Source organism: Buteo buteo, chromosome 2, assembly GCF_964188355.1.
Source record: "Buteo buteo chromosome 2, bButBut1.hap1.1, whole genome shotgun sequence".
NCBI lineage: Eukaryota > Metazoa > Chordata > Aves > Accipitriformes > Accipitridae > Buteo > Buteo buteo.
Window position 1 is genome coordinate 57,084,919 of NC_134172.1, and position 17,208 is coordinate 57,102,126.

At 40.9% G+C, this 17,208-nt stretch overlaps 1 protein-coding gene across 6 annotated transcripts in view; it reads right to left on the reverse strand.

The window, feature by feature from the left end:
- The window catches only part of MYRIP (myosin VIIA and Rab interacting protein), a 247,759-nt gene that overhangs the window by 49,867 nt on the left and 180,684 nt on the right, over window positions 1-17,208 (reverse strand). For all 6 annotated transcript variants that reach the window (XM_075055747.1, XM_075055728.1, XM_075055774.1 and 3 more), the window contains 5 exons: window positions 8,624-8,760; window positions 6,866-6,946; window positions 6,152-6,249; window positions 5,741-5,821; window positions 2,884-3,033 (listed from right to left, as the gene is read on the reverse strand). In XM_075055747.1, coding sequence (XP_074911848.1) covers window positions 2,884-3,033; window positions 5,741-5,821; window positions 6,152-6,249; window positions 6,866-6,946; window positions 8,624-8,760 — 547 coding nt within the window. The remainder of the gene's footprint in view (window positions 1-2,883; window positions 3,034-5,740; window positions 5,822-6,151; window positions 6,250-6,865; window positions 6,947-8,623; window positions 8,761-17,208) is intronic.

The window sequence follows — 17,208 nt, forward strand, 5'->3', positions numbered from 1 at the left end:
CACTGTGGTGTTCCCAGCTTACACAGCTCAAGTTCTCTGCATACAGCATTTACCTCATGCTACAAAGAGGCAGTTTAACTTATTTAATGATGATTTCAAAGCAAGTGATTTTGGATGAGCAGGGAGGTAATGCAGGGCTTCCAGAGCCCACTGGAAGTTTCTGGCTGATATGGATGAGCTGCAAACAGCTGCCATTAAAAGAAAAATTGCTTGGTAGGTATAACCACACAGTTATATCTGGGATTATTGCAGCTCTTCCCCACACTGTAAGCAAGTTACTTTGGTAATAAAACGTAATGCAATAATATACATGGGTTTCTAAAGGCCAGTGTTATAGTATGCAACCGCCCGAAGTAACTGTACGTTACTAGCTTTATTCTGCTAGTGAAACCACATGTATTATCTTCTACACAGAACACAAATAAAAATATTTGCTTTAAGATAAATTTCCAGTTTTAAATTATGAAATCCTAACTGCCTTAAGATTTGCTGTTCTTACCTCCCTTTCCTCTGCATGTCTGTCTTTCCATTAATCATGTTTCTTCTTCCCTTTTATTTACTCTATCCTGCTTTTGCTTGCTTCAAGTACTAATTTGTTTGCCAGGTAACAAAACAAAGAAAATCTTAAACAGAGAAAGCTCTACTTAAATAATCCTTATTGGGAAACAGGTTCATGTACATAACTCTAATGCAGTAATAGTCAACTTGGGTAGCTTTGATAAAAAAAAAAAATGCACGCTTTATTTTTGCTTCCCTTAGGGTTGTTGTGGCCACATAGTCTGTCTACAAAAACCTTGGTTACACTAGGAACACCTGACCTAATAAATTGCCTTCAAGAGTCCCCTTGTTGGCTGTGGCATGTACTAAAACAAGAGTTTTTATCGCTATAGGCAGATCTCTACTCAAACTAAGCCAATGCACACAGCTCAATGGTAGGATGTATACAGAAATCAAGAGTTTGGGGTTTTTTTTGGTCAACATAATGTCATCAGTTAGGAAATAAGAAAACTTCACTTATTGCAGTTGAGTCCATGAAGATTTGCTGTTTCGGGCTTGGACTCAAGAGTTCCAAAATCTGCTTGGGAGGGAGTAAGGAGCTTTGCCTGGAAAAGGCATATGGCCATAGGGCCTCTCTGCCAGTTTCTGTAGAAGCTAAGTTTTGTTTTGAAAAGAAAAAAAATACTGCAATTCTTTTGGCAGAAGAGGTAACTTTCTCAAATGATATACAGAGGAGAAACTGATGCAGTTTAGTCCTGCAAATCTGCTGACAGATACATGCTTATCATTTGTAGCTGAATGAAAGCAAAGTTGAATGGAAAGCAAGCTCAGGAAAAGGAATTTGGCTTCCTCCATTGCTGTTGATGAGAATCAAGCAGGCTGTAACTGCTCTATGTTTGCCCTGCACAAATTGCCTTTCAGCATGCTTTCCAGTAGACCCTCTGTTATAGGGGCCTTCTATGACTTTATTTCTGCTAGCCTAATAGGCTAACATAACTGCAACTCTATTAGCTATGGGAGCAACTGGAGCTATGCTACCTTTCCAAGGCTGTCTGGTTACACTAAGAAAATTCTCCTCTATTCAAAGCAAAGTGAAAATAAACACACGTGCACTTGAAAGGACAAAGGAAAACAATAAAACAACCCTAGCAAAGCAAAAGGCAGAAACTGAATTTATGGGAGGGATGAGAGAATCCAGCCCAGGTGGCCAAATTAATTTGTGTTCCTTAATGCACTGTGGGAAGACAACTGGACCAAATGGTGGCAAATGCAGTGAAAGACCCTGTAAAGAGGTAGAAAGTCCTTATAAAGCACTGTACACATTTGGATCTCTAGTACTGACTGATGGCTGCAGAAGTTTTGAAGCTGTTTGCTGTGGCTTTTCTCACCTCAGCATGATGTTTCTGCTACTCCAGTATTTTCCACAAAGTCTACTATTTCTTAAACCAATGAGCCTCCCTCTGGCAAAAAAAATGGGACTCAAACTTGTTACTTCAGAACAGAATTTCAAAATGTGTTGAGTTCAAGCTTAACTCTCCAAATGCAGAACAATAACAGGCTTCTGATGTAATAACTGAGGAGTTGAACATCATGTTCCTCTAGGTCCTGTCCTTAAACTCTACAAAGCAAACTCAGCTGAGTCAGACACAAAATTAACTCTCTCTCTCCTGGCTCTTACGTTGCACAAGCAAGTTGCCTAGGAGCTACAGAGTAAAGCGCTTAAACACGCTCACACTGACTTGTGATCACTTGGTTAACAAGCGGAGCTTAAAGGCATTACTCCTTCAATTTGGAAATAGGTGGGGGATGAGAATGTGAGTCTGTATCTCAGCAGTTTTGGCCCACAGTCTTATATTCTGGCATAAATCTACTTTCACTGGCAGTGTAAGCTAGAAAACTTAGCTGGGAACTAAGGCACAGCACATGTTCAGTTCTGATGGTTCTGCTCAGTGGGGGAGAGGTGGTTACTGGTGCAGTAGCAGGACACTTGTGAGCAGCAGCTTAAACCACTGTATCAAAATGCACTGGAACTCACCTGTCAGTGTCCTCCCTCTCCAATTGTGAAACAGCCTATCCATACCTATAGTTTATTTTCACTACTTTTCCCTTGCTGCTCTTCTTAAAATGTTACTAATGCAGCTTGGCAGATTTTCTTCAGCTTTATAGCACTCACCAATACAACACAATGTCTGTGATATACTTCCATGGCCCATGATATGCTAGGAAATCCTGCAACTGAGAGACAGTTTGTCCAGACACAGGTTTAATGCTTGTTCTCTGCAAGTCTCTACATACCATTCCAGGCAGCTAAGTATACTTATCCACGATTTCAATCTTCCAGTTTTGAGCGGCAGAAAACATCAATAGTTGTGCCAAGTCACTCACCCACAACGTGTAGGACCCCCTGCGGCTCCCCGGAAAAGTCAGCATACTCTGATCTGAGACAGCAACAGACGCCAGGCCGCTGCTCCTGGATGGTGGCCATTCAAAGTCAGCCTCAGCCTGCTCAGTTTTGCTTTTCTGCTTCTTTATAATCTGTAAGGTAGGGGGACAGGAGGTGGGAAGGGAGAAAAAAAGGGTGCTTGGAAAATACTGCCTGAGCCATATGGAAAAAAACTACATTAACCCTGTCTCAAGGCAAACTGCCTAGGAAGAACATTTGAGTTTCCCTTTGCTTTAGCTCCAATTCATGCAAGGATGATTCTGACAACTTGCGTGCATTTCTTCTCATCTGAAGTCATACTGCTTGCAAGCACATAAGCATCGATAAAATAAATCATAATCAATGCCTGTAGGAACATCAGAAATGAATTAAATAAACATGGAACATGTTCCTATAGTAACACTTTAAACATTAGCAGCGTCTAAGAATCAAGTATTTTCTCAGACGAGAAGTTTTGCAAAGAAACATAAAATACTAGATATGAGGGGAATTGCAAAGGTTCCCATGACATCTAGCCATGTTTTTACTGAAAATAAAGAGGTCTTAGGTGTCTAGGCACTATCTTTGTTTTTGAAAATCTACACTGTCTTAAGGGTGAGAGAAGATCATACGGACTACCTCTCTTCCCACCCTGAGAGATGATATCCTGCTACACTTCATTGCCACAACTTTTCTGACTCCAATTTAACGTATTTACAGAATATTATTCTATGGCATAAAAGATCTTGTTAGGCAGCTTTTGACAAAAGTGGTAGCAATTCAAGCTTGGCTGAGATAGGCTCTGGACTATTAAAGACCTGATAAGCAGAATTAATCTTCTAACATCCCTATTAAAAAAGGCGGCAGATTATTTTCCATTGAGCTGCTGCTCTTCCAGCTTTTCTTGATTGCCTTACAAACAACATGTTCCTCTTCTGGTTTGCGATCCATACATTGTTAAATGCCACATCCCATACACAGATGTGGCAATTAGCTTAGTTCACATGGAGGGAGACTAACTTAGCAGAGAGGTTACTTTACTGATCATGGGAGCTCAGCAGCACTCTGTTCATGCTCGTCTTGCCTTGATCCAAACTGTCCAGGCAAACTGAGGGGGTATTTATTTGTGGTGGGTTGACACTGGCTGGACGCCAGCTGCCCACCAAAGCCGTTCTATCACTCCCCACTCCTCAGCTGGACAGGGGAGAGAAAATATAACAAAGAGCTTGTGGGTCAAGATAAGGACAGGAGAGATCACTCATCAATTACCATCATGGGCAAAACAGACTCAGCTTGGGGAAAATTAACTCACTTTATTACAAATCAACCAGAGTAGGGTAATGAGAAATAAAACCAAATCTCAGAACACCTTCCCTCCACCCCTCCCTTCTTTCTGGGCACAACTTCACTCCTGGATTCTCTACCAACCCCCCCAGCAGTGCAGGGGGACAGGGATGGGGTTTACGGTCAGTTCATCACACGTTATTTTCTGCTGCTTCATCCTCCTCAGGGGCAGGACTCATCACACTCTTCCCCTGCTCCAGCATGAGGTCCCTCCCACAGGAGACAGTCCTCCACAAACTTCTCCAACGTGGGCCATTCCCACGGGCTGCAGTTCTTCACGAACTGCTCCAGCATGGGTCCTTTCCACAGCGTGCAGTCCTTCAGGAGCACACTGCTCCAGCGTGGGTCCCCCACGGGGTCACAAGTCCTGCCAGAAAACCTGCTCCATGGGCTCCTCTCTCCACAGGTCCTGCCAGGAGCCTGCTCCAGCATGGGCTTCCCACGGGGTCACAGCCTCCTTCGGGCAACCCACCTGCTCCGGCGTGGGGTCCTCCCCGGGCTGCAGGTGGATATCTGCTCCACCGTGGACCTCCATGGACTGCAGGGGGACAGCCTGCCTCACCATGGTCTTCACCATGGGCTGCAGGGGAATCTCTGCTCCAGCACCTGGAACATCTCCTCCCCCTCCTTCTTCACTGACCTTGGTGTCTCTGCAGGGTTGTTTCTCTTACATGTTCTCACTCCTCTCTCCGGCTGCAGTTTCTGTCTGTCCCGCAACTTTTTTTCCTTCTTAAAAATGTTATCACAGAGGCATTACCACTATCACTGATTGGCTTGGCCTTGGCTGGTGGTGGGTCCGTCTTAGAGCCAGCTGGTATAAGCTCTCTCTCGAACACAGGGGAAGCTTCCAGCAGCTTCCCCCCACTACCAAAACCTTGCCACACAAAGCCAATACATTATTCCCACGAGCCTTCCATTTCTGTGCTGTGGCAGTGGCAACTGTGAGCTTTGCAGGGAGAAGAATGAGCCTTCCAGAAAAAGCCACACAAATCAGACACACAGAGGGTTCTGTGATTTTCTGGGTGTCTCTCAGCATCATTAACTGAAATCTATTTTAATGATCGATGTTTTCTTTGTACATGTTGCAAATGCAGAGTTCAGTAGAGGGTATGATCAAGAGCCACACTTCTCTACGTTGGAAAACTTTGTGCCTTTTGGGAAGTGAAGATGTAAAATTCCATTGAGCAGGGGCCTCCTCTTCCAAACAGCGAAATCACAGACCTGAGGGAGTGGTACCTCTCAGCTCTGAGGGTGTAGGCCATGAGTTTAGGCACTGGATTAAGTTTATTTATAAATTGATCTCTCTGAAAGATGTAGCCAACTAGGCCTATACTGTGATAGTTGAAGTTGCAACTTGCAATTTACTCTTTCTACATTGGTGTCATCCTTTTTGCTGTTAGCAGAGTTAAAGCTCACCAGACTAAAAGACTGTGTTTTGGCTATTAAATTAGCTAAGGAAAAAAATGCATGCCATACCTTCTGCACAATTGTTGTGGCCAGCTCTTCTATGAGGTCCTCCTTGTGTTCCTGCAAGTAACAAGCCTCGTTCTGCTTGTCCTGCGTGAAAAATGGATATCTGTAGTTGCTAAAATCACAAAACCCCAGCCTTTCCACAGAAATGGCATAGATCAGGAAACGGGTAATATGCCCTATTGGCACTGTGGGAAGAAATTACAGGTACTTACGTTGCATGTCACCTTCTGAAATGCAATATGCATCTTGGATACAAGTTCATAAAACCCACACCCAACTCTTCAGGTATGGCATGAGACAGTCACTACTTCTTTATGTTTTCTTTTGTATTTACATGCTTTTGCACCACTACCCAAATTAAAAGAAACATAATTGTTCTCTTTAAATTAACACATTCGTTTTGGAAAATGTTACCAGGCTGTCACTGTAGGTCTCTGCCTTAGAAATAGCTTCTTCCACTGCTTCCTCTGCAACCCGTAAGGCCACAGCAAGGGTATCCATCATGCTGTGTCCTAGGTGAAGAATAAGATAAACGCACCATGTTCTTTATATATGTACATTTTGCATAATGAGCTCCAAAATTCAGACTCATATTCTGGACATATATTCAAACCTTAGGTTCTTCATGACAAAGTTCATTTCCTCAATCCATAATTATGCACAATAAAACAAACACCTTAAGACAGAGAAATTTGTCTCAATCTCTGTATTACTTCTTAAATGTAAATATGAAATGCAATAAAACACGGTATTTTTATGTTGCTTATTTTAGAATCCAGCAAAATAGTTAGGAGGAAATCATAGGAAGAAAATTTGTAAACTTCCTATAAACACCAACAGAATATAAGAAAGAGAATGAAAAAGATACATGAGCATAGGAAAGGAAATGGGAGAGAAGTAACAAAACCTGAACATTAAGAAAATCACACTAGAATAAGCATGTATTAGTTGTAACACTTAAGCAAGATATCCCAGCACAGTACACAAAGGATTTTAGTATCTTGCTAAATGTTTCAGCTAAAAGATTGCTGGATCTGTGAACAAGACTTACCAGCACTCTAGGCTATTTGTCCAGTAATTCAAAGTGTAAGGACTGTGTTTTAATCAAACGAGTTTTTAGCAGCATACCTTCTGTCTGTTGGTAGAATGTAGAGTCACTGCCACAAATGCTTCCTTCATTTTCAAAGCTTCCTTCAAAGAAACCTCCTTCTGCTCAAAAAAAGACAGTACCATGTGTTAGTATAAGAAGTACCCATTAACAGCAGAGACATTATTAGATAAGAATATTCACTCAAGATACAGCGGCACCACACACAAAGACGGATAACCGGAAAATTCCTCCTACCTTTTGTATAAAACATAACTCCAACAGCTTTTGTACAAAACTTGACTGCTTTTATACAAAAGACCTCTCATTCATTTTGGATGGAGAAAACTATTTGTATATTAAAAGAGAGAGAGAGAGGAAGAAGCTACTAGGTATAAAACTTACATGGTAGAAGTTAAGTACGGGGAATTTGCCTTTAATATGACATTTGGAGTTGAAATAGATTCTACATTTTAAAGGGCAATGCAGTATAAATAAGCCAAAACCCAGACACGTATACTAGTATTTATCTTCAGAGGGAACAAAAGGTTTACCTAACAGTCACATGGAGAGTAGAAGAAAGTTAGCAATGACATTTAGACTCAAAGGCCTTCCTTAGAAAGGTCTCACAGAGAGTGTACATGTCACTGCAACTCTTCATTGCATTGTTCACTCTTCCATTCAAGGACAAATTCAGTGAGACTATGGCTTAAGTAAAGGCAAGATATAGCATTAAAGTTCTGAAGGATCCATCCCCACAGTTTTTAATTCCACCGTCCCACTTCTGCCCTCAGTGCCACAGATTTTCTTGTCTTCATACATATTTGTTCTCAACTGTTAAGGAATCTTCTCTAGGAAAACTAATTTGATACAGAGAAAGCAAAAAGACTAATAAATCCGAATTTAATGCATAGGTCGCTTCTCCCTAGAAGCTTTTATGCCAATTTTCCTAGGAAACACCTAAAATTTTCACTCAGGACTAGAGAAACCACTTACCATCCTATATAATTTCAGAAAAGACAAAGTAAAGACTATAGAAAAATTACAGTCTGTACAAATTTCAGAATAATTACATTAGGAAAGTATCTGGTCCAACAAATCCAATGAAAACATTCAGCTAGCTGCTTTTTGAATAATTTGCTAAAGTTACCAGTATGACACCAAACGTCACTTCTTCTAACCCATTTTATATCTCTAATTACTCTTCTTATGGGGTGATACATTGTAACACCATAGTTAAGGGAGAATTGCATCTCTTCATTTGAAAGGGTGATGCCAATACTTAATTGGCATCTTTTAACCATTTACAAACATCAATACAAAAGTAAGGTGTGGCCAGTTTCAGACCGCTAAGCATGCAAAACTCTAAGTGAGGACAATCTAAGTTTTGGTCAACTTGGATACTGAATATATCCCATGTTGACCAAATTTTGCTTCTAATACTAAGGGAATGTGCTCTAAGGCTAAATTTTGAATGCAAAATTATTTTTTCATTCATTGACTACTCAGAACTGTGATAAATTTTGGAACACGGGCTAGAATACAAACTGCAATTTACTTTACGGACTGAAGATAACAGTTCTTCTGTATCAGTGGCATAATTAAGATTTAACATTTTTTGAATTCTTAAACAGGTCTCTAGACACTTCACCTCTTTTTTCTCTCCCACTGAGGTATTTCTTTTATAAAAAAAAAATAGCCTTAAACAATATTTTTTGAAATAATCTCAGAATTTCCATTGTCTCAGCCTGTGTGTTAAAGTAGATAAGCTACTAAGAAATCAACACAGCTGTTCTTACCTACTACGTCAGGACAAACTCCGCTCTCCAGTCTATGCTTCTTGTATAAGTTCTTCAGGACTTTGGCACTTCCAAAACACTTAAAGCGGCTTTTGACATTATTATAGTACCAATCCAGAGACTGGGTCCTTAGAAGCCTAAAACAGAAAAATAAACTATGTATTTGGAATGATTCTACAACAAATAAGAGTAAACAGTGTACCATCTTTTTATATAAAAAAGGATCTTTTAGGCCTCAGAGCCTAAACATATTAATTTCTAAATACTTGTTTACTGTTTGTACTTTGCAAGTGTCTGGTATACTGAGGCAAAAAAAAAAAAGGTAAGTCATGAGCAAATATTTGTTTCACATTACTGAAGGTTTTATTTGGCTTTGCTACCATCAGTAGAGGTGCTCTCCCCTTTTACATTATAATGCCAACACTACAGCCTTTTGAAAAATACAAACAAGCCTTGGAATAGCACAGGAAGGTTTTAAAAATAACCTTTATTTATGCAGATTTACAGGTAATGTAAGAACATTAGCCCATTGATGCACTGCAAAAAATAACATTTTCATAAAAATATATCACTGCTGTTATTTGGGGAAACCAATAGAGTAGACAGAGCCTAATTAGAAGACCTCAAAGCAGAATGAGCAAAGAATGGTAAGCAGTCAACTTTTTTTGGGGGGAAGGACTCACGACTGCAGTTTGGTTTCTTACTTTCAATAGTAAGCATCACTGACGTCAGTAATTCATCCTAACGGATTTGCCCCCAGAGCTCATATACTTTCATAAAGCCATGAGATACTCTGTATGAGTATGCTCTGAGTATGTATGAGAAGCTCTGTATTCCTTTCCACGTGGCAATGGGTTTGTGCTTCACCTGCTACTTCAGCAGTGGGTAGAGAGAACCTGCGCCACATTCCCAGGCGACACAACCACAGGTTACTGCAGGGTAACCCACAGCGGACCTGTATGTTTCCTACCGAGAGTGTCCCTGAAGAGAGGGATCCTGGGCTTCCACCTATAAATTAAAGCTGACTTACCCAAAAGCCTCCAGAAAGGAACATTAAGTCCAAGCCAGTGAATATGAACTAATTCTGAGTGTTTGCTTCCCTGTTTGAGCCCATTTATTCCTCTGCACATTGCCACAGTAGTTTATTTTTAATTAATTTACTGCACTTACATTGCAGGAACCAACATATTTTTATAGGACATGAAAACATCTCATACAAAACAGTATTTAGTCCAGGCTGCGAAGGTAATTTCCCTTTTGTAATAATTAAAAAAAATCAGGGTCTTGGAACTAGAAGTCCTATGGAGCTTGTTACATAACTAAGTAAAGAGATGATTCTTAACACTGAGATTTTAGAGAACAAAAGGCTAAGGTTAGCATCCAGTGTCAATATATGAACCCTTAAAGAAATGATGTTACTATCAGGAGTGCTACACTGTCAGCACTTCCAGACTTGAACACATTCAGATGATTTAATTCTGTTTTTTAAATCTGGGGTCGTGGATGAAAAACAAAATAAAACGAAAGCCCCACTGTAATCTTTAGATTTTCCTTCAGGGACTCTGGATTTTTCTTTGTAAAGTGCAAAGCAAGTAAGAATCCACAATTTTTAACACACACCATTTCATAAGCAAATAAAATGTCACTTATTGAGACTAGCAATGTAGTTCTTACTTGGCACTGAACTTCGGGAGATACTCGATAATGAACAAATAAGCTGAGCCTGGGGTTTCAGCTAAATGCTTCCAGTCCGGCTCTGGATTTTTTCAGTTTTGGTATACTGCTAAAAAGGAATATCCACTTCACGAAAAGCAGACCATCATGATATAGGCCACTTCTCTGTCACCACTGGAAAGTGTTTAGTAGCAAACACCAGCAGTGGGAAATTAAAAATAAAAATCAATGAAGCCTATGGTATTCAAACTGTGAACTCTTAAAGTTACATTAGTTGCTCTACTGAAGACAACCGAAGAAAAAGCATGTAATGGAACAGAAGCATGTTTTTTCTGTATGCTCTGTCAGCAAGTAGATGCAGGAGAGATGTTTACAGATAACATAAGAATATTAGCCCTTTACTATCTATTTGCACAGTAATATCCCAAGCCTAACTATTGTTCCCAGGAGGCTGATGAGTTCCAATATTCACCGTTCTACAAATACCACCAACATGTGACAAGGGCAAAAATCCTTTTTTTTTTTTTCTTTCTGGAAAATGTCCTTACACACTGTGCACAGATGACTGACATCTGATGAAGCACAAGTGGCTGGTGATAGAGCACAAGCAATGGGAAGCATGCCTAGGTCTGTCTGTGAAGTACAGGATTTCTGAATTCCTATAATGCTGCCACCAAGAAATTGTTATGATGCCTGTCCAAGTCCTGACCGACTGACCACGGCTTGGCTGCTGGCACAGTAATGAATCTGTGAACAGAGGCAAATTTCTCTCCCAAACCTGCATTTCTTTGGCATTTTGAGAGCCTGCCTTCTTTGTGGGCACGAACCACTTGCTCTCATGGAAACTGCGAAAGAAAGGAACAAACACAATGTCTTCTGCTTGCTGAATTTGATTCAGTTCTAGCCATTGAGTTTCTATAGGTGCTGGGACTGTAAGATTTCAGTCAGTAGCATGGAGTCACAATCATTATGATGGATAAAACTAACTCTGCACAACTGGATTGGAAACGGCTTAGCAGGAGGTATGGGCCAGGAAGGATAATCTTCTGCCCAGCAAACACAGTACTCTCCACACCGTCCACAAAATAGTATCACAGCACTATCACTGCTGGCAGACTCACAGCACTGAGTCCTCAAACACATTGCTTTAGGGCTTTCAAGATCCCTACTAACTACCTTAGCACGTTTACTGAGCAACCTCAGCTCCAATAGCTCAAAATGCTAAACTTGTCATCTTCTTGGAAACCAAGTAGACCCAGTACTTAATATTCAGACTGAGTGACAAAGTACCAAAGCAGAAAGTCACCTATCTCATTGTACACACTGTATGAGTTAAGATAGGCAGTTATCAATGCCAACCTGCCAACTTGGGCAAAACGAGAGATGGGACCCATTACAAGCTACTTCCCCACCTTTTTCCCCATGTTACTATGTTTTTCTGGGTCTGATCAATACTGTTTCTATAAAAACAGAAATCTAACAGCACTGATTTCTTAATGAGGTTAGAGTGCTTTGCAGATAACACAATTTTAGAGACAGGCCTTGTATTTGTAAGGATGATATTTTCCATATGTGAACTTTGGAAGAGTCAAAAGGATAGGAGAGTATACCTCTCAAAGCAACAATGAAAGAAGAGATGCTTGCCTCTTCATATTAGTTAACCTGGTGTAAACAGAAGGATTGGGATTCTTTTTAGAAATTTCCTCATTGCTGCAGGATTAACACTTTGTGAGTAATCTAATCATCTCATGCTTCTCTCTTATGTATTGGAGAGCTACCAAAACCTCCAAATCTATGCCTCTGTCCTGCACACATTTTATAGCAGATTACAATGCCTCCTCTAAAGCTTTTCACCCTCTTAACTTTCAAATAAGTCACAAAGTCCCTGCTGATTCCTCCTGGGGAGAAAGGATTTGGAGAAGAGAGTAGTTCTCTTATAGATACTAAAATAAAGGGCCCACTCAAAAGAAATAAGAGCATTTTCGTCTTATTTCAAAATCCTTTCATGTTGACCTGTATTTTAAAGCTGTATTCTGCAAAAGCGGTCCGTGAGTCCAGAATAATGAAAGACTATGACAGCGCTAGCATTAAATTGTTAAAATGAAACACTTCCCTTATTACCTCTAATAGAAAGTGTGCAAGTTCTCTCCATGAAATTAAAGTTCACACTTAAAGGATATTAGCTGTATGCATTTTAAAGGAACAGGAATGGTTGCAGCCATTTCTCTCTCTTTCTCTGCTGTAAAGACGGCTGTGTCTTTATTGCCAAACAGCCTTAAACGCTAAGGATGTTATTCATGTTATATAGTATTGCCATGGAGTTGGGTTGCATTTTGATGTGCTTTTGATAGAGGGGAATACTGTGATTTTAAAATTCTGCCTTGCTAGAAAGTGTGAAATCTAGGCAGACACTTTTGGTTTAATAACATTAAAACTTGAACCAGTATTACAAAGACCCTGTCTTTTTTTCAGTGCAGCACTGTGTTTGCTTTAATCAAGTAGCACCATAAGAGCAATAGATAAGCCCATTAAAATCTTTACAAGTGGTTTTCAGTACACTTCTCACATGTAGCACCCAAATACTCAATTTTTAGCCTTCTCCTGAGGAAAAAAAGTACACCAGCTGTGCTGAGCAGTGGGGACATGAACCATCTCTCTCATTATTAGTGATGATCACAAGATGATCACATGAAAGATGCCACTCACACGTGATGACAAGCATTCACTACTCAATACCGAGATTGTTTAGTGACTGATTTACCACTTAATTTTTTTTTTTCTAAAAAGTTTTGAGGTTTTACTTGGTCTAAAGGCAATATGAAGCTTCTGCAATAAATTTTCTCTAAACTTATTATTTAAAGCTGAGCCTCTTGAGGCCGATTCCTCTCCCCTCATCCACAACCTTTGACTTCTTTCTACCAGAATGATGGGAATCATGCTGTAGGCTAAATGACACCATCGCCTCCCTGCAGTCCCACTGATTCTGTTGATGGTCCACAATGCGTTAAGATGTTGGAAATCTGACTTTATGACCCTTGGGTATATAATGACAGCATAATAATCACAGACTAATATCTTTAAATATAATTTTTACACTTCTGTTTGACAGGAAAAGGCCTCCTTCAAATACTTGTTCATTCTTTTTAAATGTGTTAAACTCATTACCACTGCCCCCCACACCCCCCAATTAGTCCAGCATTACCTCTGCATTTACTAGTAGCAGACTTATGGGTTGGTTGCAATTTTCACTATAAACTCCATTTTTCAGGGTTTTATAACTTAGTTGTGAGATGTTCCCCATGTTTCTTACTTTGTAAAACAGGAAATAATAAAAAGGATCTAGTAGCAGACCCATAAAGTAACCTTCATCATCATAAAAGAGTCTTCATTAAACAGCTGCTTAATATTCTTGAATGGGCATCAGCACTACTCAGCCCTGAAATGCAGACATTCAGCAGCAATTTCTCAGACAACTGATCATCAGCTCACAACCAATCAAGCTCACTAGAAACCAAATAAAACAGTTGCTGAAAATAACTTTTATCCGGGGAAAAAAAAGAAGAAAAAGCTTTAAAAATTTTTACCCTGTGCTTCTCCTGATGTGTCCATGCCCTAGTGTAACATCCAGCCTCAGGTCACTCGAGATCTGCATTCAGCAATTGGCTAAGTTCACTCTGGAAAGAAGCTGCTTTACAATTCTTGGACCTTTTTACTTTTGTGGATGTGACATTTTTTTTAAATTAAGTAATGAAAATTTTAAAAGCCCAACAAACTCACCTCTGAAATACAGGACTTTCCACAGATCAGAACTACTGCTCTGTGGGAGACTCCAAAATGCGACACAATCACATCAAACTGAAGAAATATTAGAAATGTAAATTTTCAGTGGAAAAGCAACATCAATGTTTAGGTTTCACTCTTTCAAAGCAGTCCCAAGGCTCCTTGAACTGCCCAGACGCTCAGCCATGAGTGAAGAGATGGAGGGGTTGGGAGCCAGGAGAAGACTGCCTGCTGAGCTATGGCAGAGCTGGGACACCGGTGGACAGGACCCCTCCAAAGCAGACCTGCTTACCCACGCTGCTGGGCTGGAGGCAGAAGCATGCTGCAGTTAAATATTCTTGTCTTTAACCATGATGTTCCCCCACAGGCAGGCGACCAGTGCTGTAGGACTGACATCCTTGAAGCCCTGTCCCTCCCGGGGAGCTGCATGTCCATCACCCTCCAGCTGCACTGGTGCCGTGTTATGCATCAGTGGTTGGGAAACTCCAGCTAATCCAGATTACGCCATGTCTCAGGCACATTGGCTGTCATGGGCCCCCGACATGGGCTCTCTCCCCATACTGGCCTCACACAGGATACGTAGTTCAAGGCACTTGTTTCCATTTCCCAGGCACTGAGTGGCCTCAGCCTGGTGCCCAGAGAAACAATTAAGATTCAGCCTGTCACTTCTTATTTACTAGTTTTAGAGTAAAATTGCTTCAGACTCAACATCCTGAAATAGTCTTTCTCTACCACTAGCAGTATTTGCTTTTTCCTTTGGGCTGATGTTTTAGAGCTTGTAATGTACTGCTCGTTATAAATTGTTGAATTAAAGTATTTCAGTTCCTTTCAGTTTCAGTGAAATCAAACATACTTCTAAGTTCAAGAATGCAACTTCACCTTCATCCCCTTCAGGATGAATCATTACTATAGCACACAAACACTGCACCCATGAATATCCTGCCAGTGCTCAGTTCCCTAAAAATCAGACTTAAAAAAAAAAAAAATCTCTATTGAGAAAGTTCAGCCCCCTGAAGCCCTGAACAGGAACTTTGGCCAAGCTCCTGTCGTTCCAAGAAGGGACTTTTATCTCCCTGATTATTTTGCATATATCCCCTGCCTGTGAAAGGCAGTTGTTCACCCCTCAAGAACAACAGCTCCTAATCATTTAGCCCAGCAGGCCACTGTTAACTCCTTGTGACACTTCCTTCCCAAGCTTTAAGTTGCAATCCTATTTATTTTTTTCTTAAAGGCATTCTGCAGATCACCCATTACTTAAGAAGTGCTGCTCCGGAAAATTTCTTCCTCCAATTATCCACAGCAGAGGGCTGCACCCGGATTACACTGCGACACATGAAAGCAGGGCACACTGACCCACGGGGGTATGTCACAGGAAAGGCTACAGCAGTGCACAATGAATGCTACGCTCAGCGGTCAGCAAAATCCAAGTAACAGCAGAGGAGAGACTGTCTCAAGTCTAAGCATCTACGCCAGAATGAACACTGTCCAATGCAGTGAAAACACCACCTCTCTTTCCCACAAGTGGAACAAAACGGTCCATGTCCCTCAGAGGGGAATCATGACTTTCCTGTGCCAGCAGAAATGAACCCAGGCCGGTAATTGCACTGCAGTCTACAGTATGTTAATTACTCCGAGAGCTCAACCAACAGCATTGTACTATAGAAGGCATTTCCTAAAAGTACGCATACTCCCAACCATTCACTGAAAGATTTGCTGCCCCAGTTTGGGCTTTTAAATTCCAACATGGAGCAACATACAAGAAATAATACATTAAGGTTAGCACAAAGGAAAAAAAGATTTTTTTTTTACAAAAGACAGCTGTATATGCAACCCTCAAATTTGCTTACTCTGCCTCCTTTACCTTTGAAATCAGCAGTCAAGAAGTCATATGTGGGAGGGAGACGGAGTAGGTTTTATATAGAAAACCTAGATATACTTTCTGAATGGCAGAAAGATCAAAATTTGTAACAAGTTCACCTGATCCTGATTATTGAGGGAAGTACTAAGGCATGTACCACCTGAGCCCTTTAAACCAAGCCTCAGTGACTTTCCAAAGGGAGATGCCAAGGATTGCTCACTGCAGCATGAGCCAAAGCACAGGAATCGCTGCATTATGCAGCAGGCCACAGTAAGTGATTGCTGGCTCATAAAAATAAGATCACAAGCCATACCAGTTAAGGTTCACCTAGCCCTTTACTCTGTCTCTGGCCATTGGCAGATGCTAGGGAAGAGATGACCGGAAAGATGCAAGTGTGGAGTGACCCTGCGTTTGGCACGCTGTCGGGTTTTGGCTGGGATAGAGTTAATTGTCTTCCTAGTTCCTGGTATAGTGCTATGTTTTGGATTCAGTATGAGAAGAATGTTGATAACACACTGATGTTTTCAGTTGTTGCTAAGGAATGTTTAGTCTAAAGTCAAGGATTTTTCAGCTTCTCATGCTCAGCCAGCAAGAAGGCTGGAGGGGCACAAGGAGTTGGGAGGGGACACAGCCAGGGCAGCTGACCCAAACTGGCCAAGAGGGTATTCCATAGCATGTGACATCATGCCCAGTATATAAAATGAGGGGAGTTGGCCTGGTGGGGGGATCTTTGCTTGGGAACTAACTGGGCATTGGTTGGCGAGTGGTGAGCAATTGCATTGTGCATCACTTGTTTTGTATATTGCAATTCTTTTATTATTATTATTATTATTATTGTAATTTCATTTTTATTATGATCATTATTAGTTTCTTCCTTTCTGTCCTATTAAACTGTTCTTATCTCAACCCACAAGTTTTACCTTTTTCCTTCCATTCTCTCCCCCATCTCACGGGGTGGGGGGCAAGTGAGCGAGCGACTGCATGATGCTTAGTTGCCAGCTGGGGTTAAATCACGACACACGCTCTGCACTTGGCAGCTCAGGACTCCATGTTTGACATTACAACAGACCATCCTCAAAAGACACTCATTGATGGACTCATCTTCCATAAAATTTGTGACACCTTAACTAAATCCAGGCATACTTTTGGCCGCCTCAAAGCTCTCTGATGATAGAGTCTGCAGCTACGTGCCACATAGAGACACATTGCCTTTCTTCACTTTAACATCTACCTCCTATTTCTCTGGATGACCCACGCATGCCCTGACATGGGA